We start from the raw sequence: 14,760 nt of genomic DNA, 5'->3' as shown, positions 1-14,760 counted from the left end.
GCGCTGTATTGTTGACCCATGCACAGTGACACCATCTGCAGCAAGATGATGCTGCAGCTCTTTAGAGGTGGTCTGTGGATTGTCCTTGACTGTTCTCACCATTCTTCTTCTCTGCCTTTCTGATATTTTTCTTGGCCTGCCACTTCTGGGCTTAACAAGAACTGTCCCTGTGGTCTTCCATTTCCTTACTGATGGGTTAAATCTCTGAGACAACTTTTTGTATCCTTCCCCTGAACAACTATGTTGAACAATCTTTGTTTTTAGATCATTTGAGAGTTGTTTTGATGAGCCCATGATGCCATGATTCTAATAGGAGAACAATTTGAAATTGGCCACCTTAAATACCTTTTCTCATGATTGGATACACCTGGCTATGAAGTTTAAAGCTCAATGAGGTTAACAAACCAATTTTGTGCTTCAGTAAGTCAGTAAAAAGTAGATAGGAGTATTCAAATCAATAAATGATGAGGGATTAATAAGATTAATAGGGGTGCCCAAACATGCTTCATAATCTAGTAGGAAGCCTTCCCTAAACAGTAGAGGCAAAACAACTAAAGTGAACAATATTTTTACCAATATTTTAATAATATTTTTGTTCATATAGTGTATATGAAAAGTTCTGTTAAACTCAGGTAAGGTATGAAAATGCCTGTGAAAATGATAAACTCATTAATTGTGTATGTGTGTGTCTTTTTCAGCTTCTGGACCAGGCAGTGAAGCATCTGGAAGACATGCAGGATGATTTTGATTTTCGCTATAAAACCCTCCAGCTTCGGGGTGAGTGAACAGTCATTAAACTCCTCTGTATCACTGAGAAATGGGAAGAACAAATCCTGCAAAATGTTCTGGTTTAGTTGACTCTAAACATTCATTTGTTACCAGGTGTTTGTACTTTAGTGTTTGTATTAAGTAGAAGAGGAGAATAGTATGTTCACATATATTCACAATATATAATTGACATGTCTGTTAGATAATCAGATTTTTTTTGGTGTCACAAAAATGTATAGGAGATATTGTAACGTCTCAAAGCTAGGAAATTAATACAGTTTGACAGGCATGAACATAAACTGTGGCTAAATGGGAAACTGGATCACTTTTAGCCTGATATTTTAGGGGTGGGCTGGTATAAATAATAGAAGAGATTTTGCTGGTATAAACAAGTGATATAAATATGTTTGAGTATGTCTATTTATCAAAAGTTAACTATTTATAACATCAGGCTTCTAGTATATGTTTAGATCTAAAACAGGGGTGTCCAAACTACGGCCCAAGGGCCATTTGCGGCCCGTTTCCTTTTTTGGAGCGGCCCGCGAGGTATTTTCGAAATAGAATGAAAGTTGGCCCGCTGTTAAACAGGTTTTTATAATGTGAGATTCAAAGTTTGAACACTAGGTGTCAGTAACGGGCCAAAGAGTCTAAAAGCGGAGAGGGTGCGCATTTCTAGCGCAGAAAAACGGGCTAAAGAGTCTAAAAGCGGAGAGAGTGCGCATTTCTAGCGCAGAAAAACGGGGTAAAAGAGTCTAAAAGCGGAGAGGGTGCTCATTTCTAGCGTAGAAAAACGGGCCAAAGAGTCTAAAAGTGGAGAGGGTGCGCATTTCTAGCGCAGAAAAACGGGGCAAAGAGTCTAAAGTTGCCGTAATTAAGGAGTTTAATATTAAGAGACATCTGAAATTAAACATCAATTTGAAAAATCTTAGTTTACACAACACTGTCAAAGATAAAGATAGTAAGTCAAGTAAAATTGTGTGTAAATGAAATAATCAGGAAAAAAGTATTATTTAAAGTGGTATATTTCATTATTTGTTTTATTACAGAGTCTGTGGCCCGTGACTTCAAATATATTTCTCCTTCTGGCCCCCAACAAAAAAAGTTTGGACACCCCTGATTTAAAATATATGTCGTGCTCAGTAGTATTCCTGTAATTGGCATTTTGTTAAAAGGACCAGCCCCTCATTAGAATGCTCTATAGACAATGATTTTTTTTTGTACAAATGCACCAGCCTACACTATTTAAGCAGTGTGTTTGGGTGGGACTCAAAATTATGTTCTAAATCTTGATCTTTAGGCTCCAGTTTGGGATAATTATAACAGGAAATTATAATAAGAACTTTTATTATAGGTGGCCTAGATTGCCAAACTGTATTAATCTTGGCCTGGTTGAATAATGACAGTTTGGTGTATGTGTGACAAACCACAAACCGCAAGCACTGTTGTCCTTTCATTAAAAGAAAATCTGGCAAGAGAATACGGGATTCTGTTCACCATAAAATGAGGCTAGTAAAACTACATCTGAAATTTTTTGCTGCATGCATACTATTACACATCAAACAATAAGTTAATGTAGTGAATAGATAATGAAAAACAATAATACTTAAAGCTCAGTCAGTTTCTAGCACCTGTTTTTATTTTTGTGAATTATTCTACTGTACTAATTAGTCACAGTTTGTTGGTATACAGTGTTTTTTTACAGCTTTTTTTCTCGTAGATTAATATTGAAGACATCAACACAAAATTATCTAGTGAAAAAGGTCAACAAATTAAAATGTGAAACTTATGTGAAACTTTTTATATGAATCTACAGAAATGTATAAAATAATAACAATTAGGAAACATGGATGAAAATGGTGTTACAAACTTCTGACTGGTACTGTGCAGTGTATAATGTGTTTATTATACTGCTGGATGCAAAGTTTAATTAAAAGTTAATTCTCCGCAATTACCATAAATGGGGCACCTAGTTTGTCTGAGGTGGAGGGTTTCAGGTTTGATTTTACTGGACTGAATGGTGGCGGTTCTGTACTTTTGAAACTGCCCCCTCGTTTCACTTTGTCAGGGACTGTGATTGTGTTATTAAATAATACCAATGAAATATGATATAAAATATACCAACTGTGAAGCAGCTGTATTTGTTGCACTTGTGGAAATATGGAATTATTTGTATATATTTTATATACTTTTTTCTGTTTAGACCCAGCGGAGAGGAACTCTCAGAACATGAAACAAGAAGTCATGGCGCTTCAGGAAATACTCAACCATCTAGACTATAAAAGGAAGGCAAGTAAATAGACGCCCATGTCTTGATGTTTTTGTTGCAAATGACTAGAGTGCTTGTTTCTGATTCTGGTCTTTTGAGCTACACCGTGTGTATTCTCACTCTTTAATCCCTGTGACCTCGCTACCTTTGCTGACTCTCTTTGTTTTAGAACACAATTGATATGACATGACACTGTGGTTTTCACACCTCAGTCTTGCTCTGTTTGCTTCTATCAGACATGTCTGTGCTCTCTCTGGGCATTGTTTTCAGGGTCTACACAAGCATTTCCTGTCATAAACAGGTGCTACTAGTCAAACTAATTTCATTTTCATTCTGTAGTTGTTTGTTTAAGAATTGTACGCGTGTTTAGTGACTTGTGTGGTGTATTAAAATGGTAAAACACTGTATTCCATATGCTGTCTGTACAAGAAAAATACTGGGTCATTCGGTTTGTTGGAGTACTGGGTTTGCCTGGAGTGAGGGTCCTGGGGTAGATGTTGGAATGTGGGCCAAGGGCCAAAAAAAAACACCCCTCATCTGTTTGTACTTTAAACTTCTGGACTTATGCCTGGAACATATATGTCCTTTTATGGTAAAGAGATATGTGATATGCTGTGGTCTAATGTATAAAACCCTGGCTTAGGACAAAGAAAGGGAGAGAGATTTTTGGACACCTTGGATCGGGAACTTTCTCTCTCCACTGTAACTTCTGGAAAACCTGTTATAATAAAACCTAACCTGATTGATAAAAATAGAAGACAGTGTGTTAAGTCTCATTTCTTCAAGAATCATCCTTCAAGAGAAGACACCACACTTGATAAAGGAGATTGTGAGCTATTATCTAATGTTTTCTCTGGGGATGTGTAGACACAATTTTTTTTTTCCAACCAAGTACAAAAAACAAGTATGTGTATTTTTTTGTACTTGCTAATACCCATATCAATACTTACTTAGAATGAAGTAATCAGGAGCATTATGTAATGGTAAAGTTGTTAGTGTAAGGTAGTTCAATGCAACAGTTAATTTTATCATTTTTAGTTGTGTTTGTGAAAGAGTCACATTACACTCTAAAAAAACAGAGGTACGATATGAGATGATACTTTTTTGTACTCAAAGGTACTCTTTTCATAATTGTACCCTGAAAGGTACACTACTGGTCTTTACAGGGTCAGATTTGTACCCTCTGAAGTACGAAGTCATTCCTAACAGAAGGAAGTACAGATTTGTACCATTTAAACAGACAAAAGGTACATTCTGTATTCTCTTTCACTGTACTAATAAACAATATATATTTTAATTGCACATTTTACATTTAAAAGCCAGACAATTTTGGATCATTAAGTTCTAGACACATATTCAGTTGATGATAATGTTTATAATCTTTATAATCTTTACTGGCACAAAACCATTGGTACAAAAAAGAACTTTCACTGAAAGGTACTTTTTTGTACCTCAATATAAAGTACAGCCCCAGCGACAAGCTATGTACTCTTTTAAGTACAAATCTGTACTTATTTTTCTTAGTGTGTATACCACGTTGCCAGAAGTATTCACTAACAAATTTAATCACTTTCATGGCCACAGGTGTATAAAACCACACACCCACTGTGCAAAAGTACACTGGGCCAGATCCGTTTTGAATTGTGCCGGATCCAGGCCAGATCACTTTTGGTATCTGGGACAGCTAGTCATACAGACTGCTTCTACAAATATTAGTGAAAGAATGGGTCACTCTAACTCTAAGAAGCTCAGTGAACTCCAGCGCTGTGGTACCCTGATAGGACACATCACCTGTGCAACACGTCCAGTAGTGAAATTTCACTACTCACTACTAAATGTTCCACAGCCAACTGTCAGTGATATTATTATAACACAGTGGAAGAGACTGGAAACGACAGCGACTCTGTGCTCTGTCAATGTAAAATAACAGAGCGTACAATAGAAATACAAAGGAGGTTGATATCGGAGCCTCGTTTGTGATTACTATTACGGGTAAATGACCATGGTATCGAGCAAACAGTTAACACCATTATTGGTATTCATACATCTCTAGTTTTTTCTACTAGCATGCTACGACTTTCCCCTAAAAATCATTGAGTCAAATCAGTGAAGGGATTTTTTTTTTTTTTACGTGTTACTGACATCACTGGCTGCATTAGATGTCTCGTTCATACTGCGTACATTCCTTCGTCATTCCTTTCATCAGATAAATAATATGTCTCTACAGACACTAGACAGGCTGTGTGTGTCCATGTGCCCATCTGAATCAGCAATGGGTGCAACTTGAAGCTATGGCATCACTCAAAGAGCTTTTTGTAGCACCTTTATTTTTAACATTATAGTGTTAATGTGATGCTACAGTCAAGCTTTCACTTACGTATTCACAAATAAGGAAGCAGCCCACTTCCGATGGGTACTTTAAGATCTATTTCCTTGTAGAATTTGTCCATTTTAAATGACGTTGTTATTTGTACATGTTTTGTTCTCATGACAGGAGATTTTATCCAAGATGGCAGACGTGATAAAGGAGATAGATGCGATGGTTGCCTCTCAGCTAATGCCAGAGCTGCAGGAGTGGAAACGTAGGCAGCAGATTGCGAGCATTGGAGGCCCTGTCCTAACCGGCCTCGACCAGCTACAGAACTGGTACTGCCACTCCCCACCCAGTACACTGTCAAGGATTGTGTCACGCCTGTTTATATGACATGTCATGCCACATTGAAGCTAAAGCAGTGTCTCTTAAATGCCTTTTTGTTACTTTACTGATTAATTTCTGTTGCTGTTATTACATTTTTCTAGTTTGACCCTTAAAATCAATCAAATAGTATGAGTTATTTTGTTCTAATTCAGCTTTTAAATTCCTTTTAATGTGTTCATTTCTGTACTTTTGGCACAGTACACTGGGCAGATCTGGCAGGAGATCCATTACTGTAACCAGAATCTACAACCTGTTATGAATGAAAGAAAAGGGCTATACTAGCAAAGGCTGAAACCCTGAAACCCTGGCTGTATTTACATTACTGGTGAAAAGTTTAAGAACACCCCTATTTTTTTTGTATTTTTTAAACACTAGCAGTTTACTGCTAAATTATACACTGGATTTTGTACCATTTCCAGTTACTGACTGGACCTGAAGAGCTTAAATGTCAAAAAATATATATGGGTCTTCTAAAACTTTTGATTTCTACAGTCATTGTTTGAATATTTACAGTGTCCACTGTTGATCTCAAAAAAGATTATTCATGAAAATGAAGATTATTCAATGAAAACTTCAATAGGCATATAGGAGTAATTTGTAGTTCTATAACAAGTGCTATAACAAATGCGTGGATCAGACACAGCAGTGCTGCTGGCGTTTTTAAACACTGTGTAGATTTTTTTTTCTAATTGGTAAAAAAAAATCTCAGTCCAGTAGTGACACTAGTGTTAAAAAGCTCCAGCAGCACTGCTGTGTCTGATTCACTTGTATAAGCACAACACTAACTAACCCACTATCACTATATCAGTGCTGAGAATGACCCACCACTCAAAAATATAAATACGGTATATTGTCTATAGTCTGTATATTTAGTGCTGTAAAGCTACATACAATTTGGGGTTTTACAATAACTGCTTATACGGCACTGTTTTTGATTTTTCTTGATTATTTTGAAAGAAGGCTGCAGTATTTTACGCTTTCACATACTGAACTTTAATTATTCAGCTATTATTCAAGATAAATACTGGTTTCAATACTAGACCACCTAGTAAAACCATTAAGTGGAACAAAAAAGCCCTGCCATCTGAATCTCATTTGGTAAAATGTCTAATATTGGTTATTCTTTGTATCTCTGAAGGTTCACCATGACTGCCCAGAGTTTGTTCCAGATTAAACGACAGCTGGATAAACTGGGCGAGCTCATCGTGAAGGTGACCTACGAGAGTGACCCCATCCCGCAGCAGAGACCTCAGATGGAGGAACAAGTCAAATATCTCATATACCATCTCATCAAAAGGTAAGCGTTCGCTGTCAGGCATCGCCCTTATTATTTCAGTGGTTCCGTGATCATCTATAGTCTAGATCATCAGGTTCACACCTCATAATAAGACTCCATTCAGGCAGTTGGTGTATAAATAGAGAAGTGAAAAGCATGTACCAACATGGGCGATGTGCGAACCGAAACAAGGAAGCACAAACTGAAAGTACACTGACACTTAATGTGTGTGTTTGTGTAACTTCAGGTTATAATAGTGGGTATAGTCTAATAGTGGCAGTCCGTATTATTTTGTTTCTAAACTGAAAGCAGAAGCATTTCTGAGTGGAGAAAGTTTAAAATATTGTGTTTAATGGTACCAGTGTGCTGGAACGACCATCCCTGTCTGATCGCTTTTCGCTGGAGTTTTTCTGGCAACGTCAGGCGTCTTTACGTGCTTACGTACTCACACGTACAGCCTCTAAAAGAAGATCCGGCTCAGTTTTACTGAACGCGAGCGGTTGGTGGAGCAATGGAGACTTCAGAAGGGGAAACTCAGAGCTCAATTGCTCATTTACCCATAGTTAAAACAAAGGAATAAAGAGTGAAGTTTTCTGACTGAGCGCGCTCTCTCTCTCTATCTCTTTCTGACTTAACATAACCTGGAATCAGATTTATCCACTCTAAAAGAAGACCGCATTGCACCCACCCAGTTTAAAATGATTCTTCTGCATGCTCGGTGCAGTTACCCATTCTTACCAGAGAAGGCCCTAAATCCCAAAACGTATGAACATCAGCTTTAAATGTAACTTAAAAGAAAGAATTATAGTTTTTTCTATCACACTTATTTTAGTTTTTTTATTATTTTTATTTTGATTTTGTATCACAATAATTGTTTGTGAATAAAATCATGACAAAAAAATGCTAATGATGGTGCTTCCCTACCTGGTGCTTTCATAGAGTGAATCCTCTAATTACAGATTAGATACTGCAGTAATAATAATACAATATACCTACATCATGAGTGAATGAACATAAAAACAGTAAAGCGAGACTGAAAACAAAGACAATTAGTAAGTTTAAAAACAGCTGTATCCAAAAGGGAGGAAATATGATTACAGTTTAGTTTTAAAGGTAGAAATAGAGCTGGCCTGTTGGATAAGTGGTGGGAGAAAATTTATAAGACGTGGCCCAAAATTAGAGAAGACACAGCCACCGCACCCGTGGAGGTTTATTGGTTGGATAATAAGCAGCAGAGGACCGAGACTGAGAGGTTCCAGAAGGTCTGTAGAGAGTAAATAGGTCAGACAGGTATGTCTGAGTAAAGGGTATGTAAGGTTCTGTAAGTAAGAAGGAGGATGTCCGGAGAATCTGAACTACTGAACTCCTGAGCTGCCCCTTCACATGTGTAACGTGCAGCAGGAGACGAGTTCTCACAACAGGAAATGTTCTGTGTGGTTGAGACATGACCCACTGTAAATTCACTGGAAATCTGCCTGCTCTATTCATAAATGGACTCACTCAGGTATTACCCGGACTTTGCTCTACACTAAAAAAAAGTTTCTTTATAATGAGATTAATAATAATAAACAGTTAGAACACAAAAATATCAGTATTAATAAATATATACAGCTCTGAAAAAAAAAAGAAATTGAAAAACTCTAGAATATTATTAAGAGAAAGATGGATGATCACAAGCCATCAAATTATTCTAAACTACTTGAATTTTTGCCGAGGAGTGGCATAAAGCTATCTAAAAGTAGTGTGTAAGACTGGTGGAGGAGAACATGACATTATGCATGAAAACTGCAATTAAAAACCAGGGTTATTCCATCAAATATTGATTTCTGAACTCTTAAACTTTATGAATATGAACTTGTTTTCTTTGCATTATTTGAGGTCTGAAAGCTCTGCATCTTTTTTGTTATTTCAGCCATTTCTCATTTTCTGCAAATAAATGCTCTAAATTACAATATTATTATTTGGAATTTGGGAGAAAGGTTGTCTGTAATTTATAGAATAAAACAATAATGTTCATTTTACTCAAACATATAACTATAAATAGCAAAATCAGAGAAACTGATTCAGAAACTGAAGTGCTCTCTTATTTATTTTTTTCCAGAGCTGTATGTATTGTATATGGTGCCCACAAGGGTACTAATTAATGTATTTGTAATTACTTCTCTACATATTCCATTATTACATAATCCATTCACACATCCAAGTTTATCCATTCAGTTTTCTTATCTTGTCTTGTCTTCCAACATTTGCCTCATGGTGCATTATTACATTGTATACTTATATTAAACAGTCCTGCCCTGTCCTGACCTGGCGGAGTGGGCGCACATGTGGAAAAAGGCCTGTAGCTGTGCAAATGACCTCCTTTCGTACACCTACCACGTCTGTCTTGAAATGTTTCGGAAAAGTTGTTATGTAATGTGTCTGACTGATATAAGCACCACATTAGGACTTTACAGAAGCCGTATAACCACAGCTGGATGTAGTTGAGCGCTGGTGATTTTTCTGTGTGGGTTGTGAATGTGCCTGGCGGTTTGTATTAGGTCTGTACCCAACCCAATTTTTTCAGTTGAATCACATTTAGTCGTTCATTTTGAATATTTTACTATTCATTCCTATTTCTATTTATTTCCCTTATATAATTATGTAGCAAGCAGAAAATCCCCACTCTTGGGTTCCAATGGTGATTTCCACCACATTACGAAACATATTTTTGAGCAAAAAAGGCAAAAAAAAAAAACAGTAAAATAGTTGCAGAATATGATTTACAATCGGTGCCCTATTGCATAAAAAACCTTAAGTGTTATATAAGGTCTTTCTTAAAGGGGAAATCTGATGTGAAATGGATTTGGTTTGTAATGAAATATGATAACGCGCACAAATTACATTACATTACATTTGGCAGATGCTGTTGTCCAAAGCAACTTACAATAGTGATGTACAAAAGTAAAAAAAAGGTAAAAAACATATTTAGACAGGCCCTAAAGGAGGTCAAAAGGAAGTAATAGGATAGAGGAGTAAAGGAGGGGAAGAAGGAAATGAGGTTAGAAGTAGTTAGACTGTTAGAGGTGTTAGGAGAGTAAGTGCTCCTTGAAGAGCTCTGTCTTCAGGAGTTTATTAAAGATAGCGAGGGACGCTCCTGATCTGGTAGTAGAAGGTAGTTAGTTAGAGGTGTTAGGAGAGTAAGTGCTCTTTGAAGAGCTCTGTCTTCAGGAGTTTATTAAAGATAGTGAGAGATTCTCCTGATCTGGTAGTAGAAGGTAGTTAGTTAGAGGTGTTAGGAGAGTAAGTGCTCTTTGAAGAGCTCTGTCTTCAGGAGTTTATTAAAGATAGTGAGAGATTCTCCTGATCTGGTAGTAGAAGGTAGTTAGTTAGAGGTGTAAGAGAGTAAGTGCTCTTTGAAGAGCTCTGTCTTCTTTCTTAAAGATAGTGAGGGACGCTTCTGATCTGCGCTAATATTGCTCCAGTCTCGTAGCTGGAGACACTTTACTGAAACTCCCGTATAACACTGTACTTCAGCAGAGTGGCTTTACTGCTCCTTACAGCCTGCCTGTTAAAATGCATACATAAGGTAGATGCAGAAAAACCTCAGTCCTTATAATTTCCCCTTAGTTAAGGGAATCTTCTAAACGACTTTATGCAACTTACTTAAGTAAATCCCTTAGGTAATTTCCTTATAGATTCATTTAAGTGGTCGCATATTTGCAGCCTAATTTAATTTTTGACATTTAGGGTCAGTTTCCCAAACAAGGATTAAGATTAGTCCTGGAGCATATTGAATGGAGATTTTTTATTGAAAGGAAAATATAGTCTACAACTAGGTTTAATCCTTGTCTCGGAATCTGCCCAGTAATGTCACATGTCATATGGATTTGTGGAATAATGAGATAAATAGCACATGTGCATTTATGTTTAAAATAACCTTCTATAACATAATTTCCTATTTTTTATATTACTTTTTAAATATTTTTTAATCAGTGTATAAATTATGAAACAAATAAGACTACAAAGCAAAATATAAAACTAAATTAAAAACTGTAATGATTGATTGTCTGAATTTGGCAGTCTAGTTCATTGAGTCTGTGGATCTTGCTGGTATGCATTGTGGTGGTGGTGGTGGAATCTATGTGAAGTGGCTGAGAGCGAGTGATTGAAGAGATATGTTGGTAGGTTTAATTTTGGTAAGTGTGAGGCCTTTTAACCTCTTTTATCTGATTAAACCCATTCTTTCTTTTTTTGCAGTTCCTTTGTGGTGGAGAAGCAGCCATGCATGCCAACACACCCACAGAAACCCCTTATCATCAAGACACAAGTACAGTTCACCACCAAAGTCAGGTATGGCACCATTCTGATTTATACAATAATTTATACAATAACTTACACAATACAATAAAACTAATAAAGTTAATATCACTTTTTAATGAGTTTGGTACACTTGCTTTGCTAGATTTGTTTGCAGAATGGCAAAAAAAATCCCAATAAATTAAGTGTGTAACACTTTAAGATGTCCATGAATCATGGAACAAGGGCATAAAAATGTATTTTAAGGCAGAAATGTGCAAAATTGGATTAAAAAATACTGTCTTTTTAAAAACTGTTTTTTTAGCACCTATTCTTTGTATATTCTTAGTATATGAAGTCCAGTGAATGAAGGAATTGTCCAACCAAAATAAAATTCACTAATACTAACATACAAGCAGACCCCCACCAAAATAAAATTCACTTTTAGCAACATACAAGTAGGCCACTTACCAAAATAGAAGTCACTTATACCAACATACAAACAGACCACACCAAAATAAAGGTCAATAATACCGACCTACAAGCAGACCCTACCAAAATAAAAGTCACTAAAACCAACATACAAACAGATCATGTCAAAATTAAAGTCACTAATACAAATGAAGCATTAACACACAAATGTATTCCAGCTAAAAGCTAAAAGTAATATCACATTTGTCTCCTTTTTTCTGAAAAACAAGATCCGATCCAAAGCATGAGATTTGTTGTCCTTTACAAACACTATAAACATGAAGGTGCACTGCCAGAAAATGATAGCAGTCCTCAAACAACATTTAAATAAAATAAAATAAAATAAGATATTACTGCAGTACAGACTTTGCTTTTATTCATATTGTTTAACAAAAAATATTGTAGTATCTATTTTTTATTACAGGCATTTATTTTTTACATAGTATCTCCATTTTTACGAACGACAAAGTTTGTGATGGGGCAGTTGGCTCTAAGTGTAAATTCTGTGTCGATGGCGCTCTCTCCTCTCATCACTCCTGTTGTGATGCTGGCTGGCACAGGTGTCTGTTAGCTATGTATCAGAGCTTGGCACCTACTAGGGGAGTCTTAGTAAGTGGGTCTGTTAATTAGCATCGCTAAAATGTGGAGAAATTTTAATTAAAATAAATATATATTATAATAAGGTAGCTGATTGATAAGAAGTTTCGTGGACAAGTTTTGGTGGTATTCTTGGTATTAAGAAAATATATGGTTAAATCTGCGTTTGAGAGCTGTTACTCGAAACTCTCAATTTGTGGTCAGAAGAGGTGCTGATATTGGCCAAATCAGTTTGATAAATTTCTAAAAAGAAGGGATGACCTGTAGAACTCAGTGCTAAAAGACCTGGGAAATCACAGAAGACTCATACATATATGTATATATGGTATTTTAAATATTTTTATGTTTTTTTTTTCCCCAGATTGCTGGTTAAGCTACCGGAAGTAGACTATCAGCTTAAAGTGAAGACAACATTTGACAAGTGAGTTTATAAATGACAATTGTTATTGTTATTATTTGATCATATATTATTATTGTAACTGTTATTGCTTTGTCGTTACTGTAATGTTTTCTTAATAACTTTTTATAAGCTGTGTATTTTCCTCTAATATTGAATCTGTTAATTAGGAGATATTAGTTGTAAACATGTTAAAGTTTACATGTGAACAAAATATATTTGTTGACTTCTCTTCTTCTCTCGTTGTTTATGAACTCAGGGACCTCCAAAGCGGCAAAGTGTAAGTATACCCAAACCTCAGCGAGAGCAGCAGCTTCCTGTTGTTTTTAGGCCAAGCCTCAGTATGAGTAGTATAAAGTGAAAGTGTGGGGGAGGGGGATCAGCTATAGACAACTAGGTTAATAAACATGGACCTTTTACACACAGCCAGCAGGATTTACTTTTAAAAGGGTTCAAAATACAATATTTTGACAAATATTTGTGGACACCTCTTCTAATGAATTCATTCAGCCACTTTATTCAATTAATTCAGTGTAATTTACATTACACAAATTGACTATAAGACCTGTGATTTAAGTCCTGCTCAGATTATGTCTGTGCTTTTTCACAAACAATAACATAATCATTAGGTCACTATAGCAAGGTTTCCATCCAAATGTAAAAGAAAAAAGACAGCAAAAAATAAGCTATTCACAGCAGTTATGCAAACAAATTTACATTAAGCAAGCCTCTATAACTGGGAGCAGACACTAAAACTCCTGTCTTTAACACATACCATTTCTTCAGGTACATTATAATTCTAACGATCATGTTCACATCCTGTACTCTTATCCGGTCGACTATTAATTCATATAAAAAAAAATCATACAGTACCCGTTTTAAATATATTTTTTTACGTCTTGTACATGTAACGTGTATAAGAAATACTCAGCAAATGCTGAATAAAGGCTTGATATGTCATCATTTATTTAAAAAGAATTTTGAATTAAGCGATATTCAAATTTTTCCACCTTGTCTTCTCAGGATTTTTTTTGATGAGCATTTTTCCTGTCAAGTTTTTTTATAAGATTTTCAAAATGGATGGAAAACCCTCTTATGTAACCTAATTAGCACTGGATTATCTTAATTGCTTTATGGGTCAGTTTCCAGGACAGGGATTATGCCTATTTGTAAACTATTTTACAATTTTAATTTAAAATGTTGTGTGTATTCTGAGACTCTCAATCTTAATCCATCTCTGGAAAACTATGCCCTGATTTGTCTCAGTATTTTGTTTAACCAGTATGATTTTTTTTTTCCTCTGTAGTACAAGACAGTTCTTCATCCCCACAAACAACACCAAAGTGATGGATGTGGAGGAGTCCTCCAATGGATGCTTATCAGTGGAGTTCAGACATCTGGTATTTGACAGCTTATTATTATTTACTAGATGGACTTTGGAAAAATGGATTACATACACTGTAATATAATACTTTTATTTTTTATAAAGTATACGTGATTTTTCAATTATATACACATATACAACAATTTAATTTGAAGAACCTGCACTGTACATTATTGAAACAGGCCTTTAAACCCTTTAGGTTCAGTTATTACATCCAAGTCTTCATTATTCAGCATTTATATGGAAAACAATGCAGACTGTCTAAGGTATTCTAGTGTACATATTGGAATTGAGTATGTAATGTTTTTATTTACCAATAGTGTACATACACCATTCAGCCATAACATTAGCACCACATGTAAAGTGAAAAACGTTTAATTGTCTACATCAACAGTGGCATCTATCAATCAGAATCACTTTTATTAACCAAGCATGTTAAACATTTTAAATAGGGAATTTATCACACATAGTGCACGTAACACAGGTGACACTTTACAATAAGTCTTACAAATAGCAGAAATTACAACAGTAATAAACATTGTTAAATGGTAAATTAATATCTCAACTAATTATTAATTGACTCTAGTTTAAACATTATTAAACATTGCTAAATTGTAATGCTTAA

The 14,760-nt window shown here is 35.6% G+C and overlaps 1 protein-coding gene across 6 annotated transcripts in view; it reads left to right on the top strand.

The window, feature by feature from the left end:
• stat4 (signal transducer and activator of transcription 4) overlaps window positions 1–14,760 on the top strand; it is a 48,208-nt gene that overhangs the window by 16,952 nt on the left and 16,496 nt on the right. For all 6 annotated transcript variants that reach the window (XM_022680086.2, XM_022680084.2, XM_022680089.2 and 3 more), the window contains exons 6-13: window positions 699–777; window positions 2,969–3,054; window positions 5,529–5,680; window positions 6,871–7,029; window positions 11,248–11,340; window positions 12,716–12,775; window positions 13,011–13,031; window positions 14,058–14,151. In XM_022680086.2, coding sequence (XP_022535807.1) covers window positions 699–777; window positions 2,969–3,054; window positions 5,529–5,680; window positions 6,871–7,029; window positions 11,248–11,340; window positions 12,716–12,775; window positions 13,011–13,031; window positions 14,058–14,151 — 744 coding nt within the window. The remainder of the gene's footprint in view (window positions 1–698; window positions 778–2,968; window positions 3,055–5,528; window positions 5,681–6,870; window positions 7,030–11,247; window positions 11,341–12,715; window positions 12,776–13,010; window positions 13,032–14,057; window positions 14,152–14,760) is intronic.

The sequence above is a fragment of the Astyanax mexicanus genome, chromosome 11, assembly GCF_023375975.1.
Source record: "Astyanax mexicanus isolate ESR-SI-001 chromosome 11, AstMex3_surface, whole genome shotgun sequence".
NCBI classification, from domain to species: Eukaryota; Metazoa; Chordata; class Actinopteri; order Characiformes; family Acestrorhamphidae; genus Astyanax; species Astyanax mexicanus.
This window is presented reverse-complemented; position numbering and strand designations above follow the sequence as displayed.